The sequence below is a fragment of the Lissotriton vulgaris genome, chromosome 4_1 (genome assembly GCF_964263255.1).
Source record: "Lissotriton vulgaris chromosome 4_1, aLisVul1.2, whole genome shotgun sequence".
NCBI lineage: Eukaryota > Metazoa > Chordata > Amphibia > Caudata > Salamandridae > Lissotriton > Lissotriton vulgaris.
In genome coordinates this window covers 994,756,910-994,768,593 of record NC_141691.1, presented here as the reverse complement: position 1 = coordinate 994,768,593, position 11,684 = coordinate 994,756,910, and the positions used below count along the sequence as shown (strand labels likewise).

At 44.5% G+C, this 11,684-nt stretch overlaps 1 protein-coding gene across 1 annotated transcript in view; it reads left to right on the top strand.

Annotated features, from left to right (window-relative positions):
- Window positions 1–572: 572 nt before the first annotated feature.
- LOC147722796 (uncharacterized) overlaps window positions 573–11,684 on the top strand; it is a 45,132-nt gene continuing 34,020 nt past the window's right edge. The window contains exon 1 of the mRNA XM_086967384.1: window positions 573–647. Coding sequence (XP_086823510.1) covers window positions 573–647 — 75 coding nt within the window. The remainder of the gene's footprint in view (window positions 648–11,684) is intronic.

The window sequence follows — 11,684 nt, the reverse complement described above, 5'->3', positions numbered from 1 at the left end:
CACTCCCGAAGGTGTCACCACCTTAAGGAACAAGTCTAACTTCTGCCACTAAATTCTCAAGTACTGATAGAGATTTTAACTTTCAAACAAGCCATCATGAAAGAGGTGGATGGATTGAGCCATAACACGAGAAAACCCTTCCAAAATGTGACCAGAGCTGAACAACAAGCTCTGAACGAACTGAAGAATGATGGAAAAATCGTTATCAAACCAGCAGACAAGGGTGGGGGGATTGTACTTCTGACAAAAGAAGGCTATGACAAACAATGTATGGACCTCTTCTCTGACGAAAAATTCTACAAGATCATTACTGTAGACCCGACACCACAACTACAAAGAACAATTGCTCTCATGATAGAAGAAGCGGAAACCCACAACTGGATCTCGAAAAAAGAGGCAGAGTTCTTAGAGACCAGAACACCAAAACTACCGTACTTCTACTCTTTATCAAAGATCCACATAGCACCGAAACCTCCCCAGGACGACCAATAGTCTCTGGCATTGGATCAGTCCTAGAACCACTTTCGCAATTTGCAGCTCAGTATTTAAAACTCCTCATGCAGAAAACACCGATGTATCTAAAAGATACGAGGGACCTACTAAATCTTCTACAACATGTGGAGTACTCTCAAGACACCATGATCCTGGTAGGGATAGATGTTGAAAGCCTTTATACTAGTTTGCTACAACAGAAAATGTTGGACACTTTGGAAACAATACTTTTTCAACATGGACTGGCCTCACAAAACACCGAGACACTTTGAGCTTGAGTGCTGCAGACTTGCACTGATGGAAATTTTTTCCAGTACAATGAAACCCTCTTCTTACAATGCCACGGAAAATCGATGGGCAGCACATTTGCCCCCAGTGTGGCAGGACTGTACGTCAGTACCTTTGAAGAGACACATGTCAACAATGCAGACAACCCCTACCTCCAGAATATACGATTCTGGAGGCGATATATAAACAACATCATCCTCATTTGGGAGGGGGGCATGGAAAGTCTTAAGAACTTCCATTCCTGGATTAACACCAAGGATGAATGTTTGAAGTTTACTTACATGGCAGACAAACAAAGCCTGGATTTTCTAGACATAACCATCTACGTCGAGGAGAATACTCTGCAAACAAAGAAATTCTTCAAACCAACCGCAAAAAAACAGTCTATTGTCCTACAATAGCTTCCACCCACACCCCTTAAGGGAGAATCTCCCATACAGTCAATTTTTGAGACTGCGCAGGAACTGCAGCCAAACAGAAGAGTATAAGACCCAAGTAAATGATTTGTGCGCAAAACTTAAGGAACAAGATTACTCAAGAAGAGTGATCAACAAATGTAAGAAAAGAGCCAGGAATCAGAATAGGAGCAATCTCCTCGAGACAGTAGAAAAAGCACCACAAGAAGATTTGATGACATGTGTCACTACTTATAGCACTGTAACCAACAATGTCAAGAAAATAATAAACAAGAATTGGAAAATTCTCACTTTGGAAACACTGAAATGGCTTAAACCCAGGTTCGCGAACAAGAGAACACGAAACCTGAAGGATATATTAGTCCATTCACGACCACAATACAGGAAATCCAAAGAACTCCCAAGCCTGTGGAACAACCCACCGGTAACGGGACATTTTCCCTGCGGTTCATGCTCAGTCTGCAGTCTGACAAAAATGTAAGAGAGATACAACTTCTACCTGATCTAAAATGGACTATCAGAAATCACACGAACTGTAACACTAGCCATGTAATCTACATGATAACGTGTCCATGTAACATGCGACACATCGGCATGACTTGCAGAAAAATCAGGCAAAGGATCTGCGAGCATCGCAGCATTGTAAAATGCAAGAAAATTACCACCAAGATGTCGAAACACTATCTAGAAGCAGGACATAGAGTAGATGATCTCAAATAGATTGTGTTAGAAACACTACAGAACAAGGATCAGAATGCAGAAAAAATTCTCTATGAGAAAGAGCAGAGATAGGTACACAGATTGAGGACAGACTCGGTGGGACTCAATGATAATATCCCCTGGTTAAGTCTCAACAAGTGAATCACTCTTTAAAACTTAAAAACAACCCCCTTCATGACAGAAAGAATCTATATGGGATTATCAATTAGATCCCTTTCCCTTCTGAATAATCAAATGCTCACCTGGCTCTTATCAAATAAAAGTTAGGGAAACTCATGTTATCCATAGTGAGACCCAAAAAAACTGTGATTACAAGACGTTGGTCCCGAGATAAATCCCTTTACCATAATGAGGGTATCTTTCCATATCATGACATAAATAGAAACCAGCAAGAATACAATTATTTCCTTGCAACCATACATCATTGTATTCGGACATTTTCTCAGTATGCTACAACTATTATCTGAGATAACAATTGAAATTAAAATCTTAGACCCAAAAAATCCTTTTGAAAAGAAAGACTCGCAACACCTAACGCGAGCCTTTTTACTAAAAACATCCACTTCCCCTTAAATATGACCTCTGACAATACCGGAGCATATCCGGGCAAAAGAGAAGCAGCGTCAGCACAAGTCGTGCAGTAAGGAGTCAGCCGCAGGTACCGAGACGCAGAGACCCTCTGCAACTACCAAACCCGTAAAGTATTAACTTTGCTTTTCTAACTCACAGGTGTCTATCCTCACAGTAGGCACCTTCGATTTCCTGCTTGCCCGAAGAAGCGTGAAACAAACTCACACAAGGTACGTGCAAAAACGGCTTCCCTTACTAACACCATGTTCCACTAATTGGAACAGAAACAAGCGCCGCATAGAATTACTCCCACCTCTCTCTAAACCTGTAAATATCACAGCGCTGTACCGCATAACGAACTCACATTGATCCGAATAAACGCTATGGGGCACATTACTTTCCCAATAATGAACGTACTGAAGTGAGAAAAGAACACGTACCACAAGATGCATGATACATAAGAATAGGCACTTCTAAAGTACTAACACAAAAAAACTCAATGATAATGCTGCAAAAGATCAGAGACCGCCTACTGTCATGGGGCATACTACCTTCCTAAATATGAATGCACGCAAGTGAATATCGACATTCTAGCCACAATATGTACGATCTATCTGAACAGACTTTTTTTATATAAAACAAATGCCAGAAAATGTATCTAAGAAGCTGATAAGAAATGAGAGAGCGTAAACTGCCATAGATTGTGAGGTTGATAAAGTATTGCCATTTTCCAGTTGCAACGAATGGTAAATTCGTAATATATGTTTTATGTGGCAGCAAGGTACTGCTTTGTGTGTCTCCCCTTAACCCCTATTCTTCATCCCCCAAGAACACCATTATCACATTTTTTCTTTTTCACAGGTACAATGAGACCTTCTTGATATAAAGGATAAACAGGTCCCTTTATTTTCACCTTGATTATAACAAGATAATATCTGTTATATCAACACCTACACCACTCACCTCTTTCTCCACGGCCCTGAAGAAAGCCCGCTTGACCTGACAAGGCTACACAGGGCAGAAACATGTCGACCACCATTTTTAACAATTGAGAGTGCGTATGAATCCATTACTATTAATCAGACGTACCATTCTATCAAACTGTCCACAGACTACCCGAATCCAGACTAAATAAAATCCGACAATCTGGCTGTCCGGGTATTTTAAATTGAGCACTGTCCATATCACTGATCACTACTGTTTTTAACCTTGGGTAAGAACCTCCAGGTGAAGGATGCATTTCACACTAACCCTATGATTATGCACACACGTGTCTAAATAGCGGAGAACCAAGATATACCGCTAATTCCGATTCTTTGTACACGTGCATGAGGGTTTTTTACTTGGGACACACAGATATCCAACCTGCATACCCTGGTTATGCAGGACAAGTGATCCTTCCCCCCATGATTGAAGATGATTTATTGCTGCACACAATCAGAACACTATAGTGAATTGCTGCCCTCGACTTCCCGGCCGAAGAACTTTTGGGGTCTGTATCTAACACATTTTAATGCGGAGAGATCAGGGGGAGAGGCAGAGATTACGGGAGATAGCAAACCGGTGGCGCGAGCGACTGAGCAACACATGGGCAGGGTCTAGTTATGTCCTTCAGGGCAGCGACCACGGTGGGGGTTCTGGACACAGAGAGCGCGCTCCCTCTTTCGCCTGCAGGGGAGTCACAATTGGCGCTAGCGACTATAGGTAGGATATGACAGTGCTGGATTGTGCCAACAGATGCAGATGCGACAGGGGTGTATAGAAGCTACAGAATTCACAGGAATGGTCAAGAGGGCTATTGTTGTGTGGCGGAGGGGGGGGGAGGGGGTGTTTATTGTTTGTCTGTGTCCTTGAGTCAGTACATGTCAATAGACCTAGGCTTAGTTAATTACGACTACTGTACTCAGTGGTCTTTAGGGCCGGGCGGGTTGGGGGAGGGGTCTCTCTTCCTACTCTCGCGAGGGTTCCCACACCCCTAGGGCACCTGCGAATAAATGTCTCTAGGAGACCATTGCATCGCCGCCGGACCCAAGGGTTGTCGGCATCATTGCTGTGTTACACTAGTTTGTCTTTGCTACTGACTTCATTCCAACTGCGGCCGGCCCCTGGGTTGTAGGCCTGGAGCTGTGTAAGTCTGATTCAACGACAAAAAAGGTTTTGGAAAGGTTAAAAAAAAATATTTAAAAAAAAGATTTAATATATAGAAACAAAATCCAATACCATAAATTATGTTCTGGACAGTGAGCCTGAATTTTTTCACAAGTATGCAAATATAAAAAGAGGCAAAATATACATTGTAATTAAGGCTACCCTGCCTGCTATCGAGAGAGTGGTAGTTTGCCTTTTTTTCAAGTGATTTTCATTTTTGTCTAACAGCAGGAAATAATATAATTTAAAGAAATCATCATAACTAGTTGAGAAGGAGATTACCAGAAATCTTATAACACAATTTGTGGTTTCTCTCAAGTTTAGCAGTAGGGCTTCAACTCGGGTATTAACAAAGTTTATGCTTTCAAATTGTTAACCTTTTAGATTCTGAGATCAGTAAATTCCTGAATTTTGTTTGAAGCTTGCTTGCTAATATTTTTATCAGCGTTTAAATATAATAACCTATTTTCTGCATATAATTTGAGTTCTTGCCATCCAAGGAATCAGTGGTTCAATTCTTGCATCAGCAATTATGGAAGCAGCTAAGGGTTCAATAAAAAGTGCAAAAAGAATTGAGTAAATGGGTCACCACTGCCGAGTACCCCTAGAAATCCTTATTTTACCCAGCTCCACTGAGTTGATCATTATTGTGACAGAGGCTTTTTGATACAAGTTCTTGTCTTCTTGGCTCTGCTGGAAGTGCTCTGCAACCTGTGTGACTTCATCCACACTTATGGAAACCTTATCTCAGCAAATTGTGATTACAGATACCTTGTTTGTTTATCATTATATTTACTTGTGAAGAATACAACCTTGAAAAAGCCCTAGGCTTGCATGCTTCTAAAGGGCGAAACTCGTGTTGGCTACTACGGTTAAAACAATGTTACTTTAGAACAATGATAAAAATACAGAACCAGCAACTGTATTCCTCCATGATTGGATTTGTACCCATTAATATACTCACACCAAATATCACCTTGATAATCTTAGGAAGACAAAAGCAATAAAAAATCTTGGAGTACCTCCTGGTGATCCAATTTAGAAATTATTTCAGTTGATGATTTTTACCTCTATTTTGTATTAATTCTGTGTGCTCCTTCCTGTGATATACTTTGTTCACTGGGATGCTACAGACCGGCCCATCATATGCCTTTGCTCTTGTAGACACAGGTTCCAAGCATGAATACTTCCATGTTCTATGTTTGTCATTGTCTGGAACCTAGAAACTATATTTCCTGTCCACCTAAGTGGTGCAGAGGCCAGGCATTAAGCTAAACATGAATTCTGACACAACAGACTCCCAAAGCCTGTTTGAGCGTGTTCGGGTTGGGGCGCAGTGGAGCAGCAAAAAGCCATACTCATGCTTGTTCTCGTTCATCTCAGACAAATTTCTGTTAACTCGGGCTTTGCTCTTCAAGGCACTGTGGGTGATTTTGGCTGGAGATATCATATTGGACCCCACTCAAAGCAATATGTACTGCCCTAAATGTGTTAATCCTATGGCTGCATAACAGTGAATGCTGCCAATCTCAAGGGCAATCATACTCTCAAAAAGTGGAATATTATTTTTATGTATTGATTGATAACTATGACGGAAATATCTTTCCTAGTCCTCTCTGCAATTTTTTTATCGCTTCAATGAAAAAGATGGTGTGGCAAAAATATATTTGGTCCATAACTAGGATTTTATGATTTATATATCACTAAACTATTTTCATACAAACACTGGGAACAGATATTATGTGATAAACAGGAGTAACTGACACCTTCCCTATTACTTGAAAGCAGTTCTGTTTCCCTATGTATTGTTTGACATTCTGATGCTGTTGTTGACGGCTGCTCATTATTGTTGGAATGTGGAATATGTTTAAGAAACAGTGGGGCATATTACCAAGGGCACTATCGCCGCTTTAGCCGGGAAAATCCCCGCTAAAGCGGCGATAAGATTATCGCACTATTAGCAAGCTGCCGCTAACTACTGTTAGCGACAGTTCCCATGCGTTAGCAAGGAAAAAAAATATCGCAATGCGCGGAAGAGATAAATATCGCTAATGATATGCGAGGTAGGTGTACCCTCGCTAAATTCCACTAAATAAGTCGCTAACACGCTAGCGCACTATTATCAACTATCCCCTAGACATGCTTGGCAACAAATAAATTCCCGCTAAGGCCCCTTCGCTGGAGATAAATAAGAACTGCTAAAACCAGTTCTAAAAATGCAAAACTGGAGACAAAAGGACCATAGAAAAGGAGACCTAGCCAAGCCCAGCCCCACCACAAAGCTGAGGACCTGCAGACACCATTGAGGCAGTAATCATACAGCTTGGAGTCCCACAAAGGCCACAGCCCCCACCGCCACCACTGCCACCACCACCACCGCCTCCAGGACCACCACCAAGGCAGCGCCAAAGACGACGGCGGCCAATGCGCACTCGACTTGTCCTTGGAGATCTACAACCACAGGATATCATAGCCCACTACAGGCTCAAACGGACATCCATTGACTTTATACTGAACCACATAGGCCACAGGCTCACACCACCAACCCAGCGGATAACCAATATCCCCCCGGAAACAAAGCTACTGGCTGTGCTGCATTTCCTGGCCTCTGGGACTTTTCAACCCACAACATGCAGAGTGGGTGGTGTCTCACAGGCAGCCTTTTCTAGATTCCTCCCAATTGTGTTGAATGGCATAATCAGCCTGATACCCCAGGAACTACACTTCCCCAATACTGTGCGTGAACAGCTCCTGGTCAAGCAGGGTTTCTACGCCATAGCTGGAATCCCACAAGTACTGGGTGCAATAGACTGCACACATATCCGATTTGTGCCACCTGCGGACAGGGCACACATATATAGAAACAGAAAGCACACGCACTCAATGAATGTGTAGGCAATAGTGGACCAACGTGGAATGTTCACAAATGTCATAGCAAAGTTCCCAGGGAGTGTGCATGATTCGTATATATTTACCAGCAGTCAGTCATCAACCAGCGCTTCCAGGATGGAACATATGGGAATGCAGTCCTAGTTGGTAAGTAGTAATCCAACATACCACTTGCATCTAAAGCACATACATGCTAATCAGAAATCTACCAATATCAATGTCACTGTATCACATACAAGGGGGCACATTTACAATAACTGGCGCATTCCTGCAAATCAGCAAGGATGCGCCAGTTATTGTGCGCTACAGCTCCGCCATCATGGATGGGCGCCATTTACAATGCGGTGCACCATGGTGCCAAAACAGCACAGATGCGTGATGCATCTGTGCTGTAAAAGTGACGCATTGCTGGAATTGCGTTACAAGCGCAACGCAGATCCAGCAATGCTCTGGGGGCCCTATCTAGTTAATGCTGCGTCAATCCTCATGCCTGCTTCAGCCAGGCGCAGGGTTTTGACGCAGCACTGGCCTAAAAGTGACTGAGTGAAATCTTGTAGATTTCACTCCGCTACTTTTAGGAGGTGTTCCAGTGGCGGAATGCCCCCCTCTGCACAGGAACGCCTACATGTGGTGCAGACCATTACAACGTGCCGCATCTCCCAGATGCGTTACGTTGTAAGTACCCCTGCACAAAAGTGACGCAACGGCGTTGTAAATGAGATGCAAGGGGCTCGTAAATCTGCCCCAAGATGTCCAAAAACATCACCCCACACCAGACACATTCACACCATGAACTGTGGGCACTGTAGCCAGATACATAGATCAAAATCACTGCAAGTTGTACATCCCTGTCCCCCTCCCCAAAGTTGCAAGATGTGTGAAACATGCATGTGTGACGGACAAACATCACTCACAAGCAACCTTGCAACACAACTCCCACTGTATATGTCCTGTGCTGGACAAGCATGATGAATACCACAGGAGAGACAGACATGTTGCCATTTAGTGTGCTAGTGTAGTACTGCTGCATGTCACTTACCGTCAGTGACCCAGTAGCACACTACAATGTGTGCAAAATTGCTAAGGCTGTATGGAGGACGCCAACACATGTGAGGCAGATGCAGACTACCTGGTACACCTCTAGGTATATGGAGACTGACCCTCAAATATGGAGCTGATACAGGGCTGTTCCCTCATTACATTGTTATTTTACCTATTCACAACATAACCCAGTAATACTGCAATCTACGGCAGTACATACTTGAAAAACAAGAGACGTCAGTGGATAATACAGCACGGGCATGCACAAAAACAAAAGGTTCATACCTCATATTATTTCTTGCATAATAACATAGGTGTCGCATCAACCACGGTTTACAATTAACTATGGAAAGTATGACGCGTGGAAGAATGTTTGGTGACACTTGCAGGTGAAGGAGGAGAAAGGAAACTCAGCAGTGGACCCCAGTTGTACTTGGGTTGAGACGTCCTCGGCAGTTCTTCAGGATAAGTTGACAGGGCCCTTACAGTAATCCAAGTCATCCAGCCAGCACTCCATACCTGGCTACACCCTCCTATCCCATGTAAATAAGATGTGGCGTATATCCAGTCTGAGAGCAATTCTGATCAACCTGGCCACTGTCCCCTTAATGTGCAGAGTATGAGGAAGTAGTCAAACCAGAGGTGTACACGGCAACTGCAAACCCATTGTGGTGTGCAAGTATCTCAATACTACCTCCCAGTATACATGACCAGGAATACAGCCCCAGGAAAAAAGTAAGAAAGACTGCCCCAGATTGTTCACAGCACTTGCAATGATCATTTCCTCTCAGACCCAATCTATGGAGCACCACGGGTTGGTGGCATGTTTGATGCCCAGTTTGTAAATTTATGAGCACAAACTTGCCATTGGGAGTGAGGCAGCTCGTCAGCTGGCACACTTTGCCGGTGCTAGCGCATCCGGGCTTGTTATTCCCCATGCTGCCACCCGTGCCACACCGCGCCCTGGATCCCATTGGCTGTCCTCGCCGCACAACTCCCGCCTCCCAGCTGACCCCTCCTCCCCTACTCCCCTGATATCGCAGCCGCTGCGAAGTGGAGACAGCGACCCTTGACCCTTGGATAGGCCTGTTACCCACTGCTGCAGCTCCACCTGCCCTGTCCGCTCTTCCAGCTTTGACCCTATCTCAGATCGATGGTGATTCACCTGTGCCATTGCTGCCTGGCCCCCCTTGAGTGCCTGTGCCCCTTGCCTTCTGAGTCCCCTTGTGCTGAAGGACTGGGTTCTTTAAGACCCAGTGGTGCCAGGGCACAACACCTGAAACCTTCGTGGGTAACCTGCTCCGGCGTACGAATGACAGAGACACGGGACACTTCCTTCGGCGTCAAAGATTCAAGGTTTATTTACTGCAGGGAACACAGAAGTCACGACAAGTACAACACGTGCAACTTGGGGAGACTGCTTCAAATTGGTTCTGTGGATCGCTCCTTTTATACACAATTTCCCCATAGAGTTACATTGAACACAAAAGTTTATGACCCGGTTCCCACAATTATCCCCCAGAGGGGTCGCTTTGGTCACTTTGATACACATAAGGTCCGGAACATAAGTGCGGAAACATTTGGCGGTTCCCAACTGTAAAAACCCATCTTCCCAACATTAGTGCATTCCGATCGGCAGTAAAACAGATCGAAATAGGAACAAAGACAGGTGCAGAGGAAGACGGAGACAGTGGGGAGATCGGAAAGGGTGTAAAAGGGGAGGTATCAGGAAACACGAGATACAGGCATCAAAGGGACGTGCCTAATAAGATGCACGGCTGAGACAATAAACCGGCACGGCGAGATGAGCCTCGAGCGGGGCCATCTGCCTTACAGTATCATCCCCCTCGTCATAAAGACACTTACAAAGAACATGTGTCTTCCGCAAATATCTTGGGAGTCCCAGGGTCGCGAAGCGGACATCGTCTGTTCGCTGGCTACTTGGGGGCAAGAGACAAAATGGATGCCGTATCTAAGATGGAACCCGTGGGTACAGATGAAAAACCCACATAACAAACGAACGGTTTAAGTTAGCACAGCGAAACTGCGCACACTTACTAAACTCGTCATTTGCGGTTCATAGATACCAGACTCGACCATATTCGTGCGAGTCAAAAACACCACTTACAATCGTCACGGAACCTCAGACGCTCCTTTTGCCCTCATGTAGGCAAGCACTAGTCGGAATCATATTCGATATTCATCAGACCATCGAGATGTTGCTGTAGCATAGCTCTGTCCAACCGAGTCCCCTTGGTAACAGGTGGCTGTCTCATACACGTTGTAGCACAGAGGCCACATAAGGCAGGACCGCACTGCACACAAAGGCAACACGTGAACAGGAACACCACAACAACTCCGATGATCATCAGAATCTTCCAACCCCAAGTCGACATCAGGCCCCAAAACCACCCAAGCAGCGTCCAATCCCCTACATCCACGGGTATGGATTCGGAGATCTTATGCAACTTCGAGATGGCTTGATAGACAGTCGGAGCGTTATCTGGAATGAAAATGCAGCAGCTCGAATGGATCACCTTACATACCCCACCTCGATCTGCTAAGATCACGTCTAAAACCATACGGTTTTGTAACGTCATAAGTCTATCCGCCTGAAGTTCAGTGGTGATATTACCAAGGGCACTGGCAGTAATATTAGCTGTCGATTCTACCACTCGAGTCAACTGTCTCAGGTTCCTACTATTAACCATAGGTCCCCAAAACGGGAGGAAACCCTTGAAAAAGTCTCCTGCCTCTTGACCGGCAGTATCCTCTTCGCTAATTATGCCTCTCACAACTCTAGTCTTATGATAATCGGCATCTACAGTGAACGTCGGAGGCAACAGATTTGCAATAAAGCAGGAGCCCATGAAGTCAGCGGGCAACCATGCGTATGCACGATCATGACAGATAAAGTATGTACCCTTGGCAGCCAAAAACACAGGGGACGAGACCATCGGCAGAATGTAATTTTCAGTGCAAGCACTCGCTCCAAGTCGGGCTTGCGATCTTCGGCCACGACCTATGAGACAAAAATTACCAATGTGGGGTACGACCCATATTGGAGGTGAGCTTTTAAGCTGCTTTTCACTAGTGAACACACTATATTCGCCTCTACTT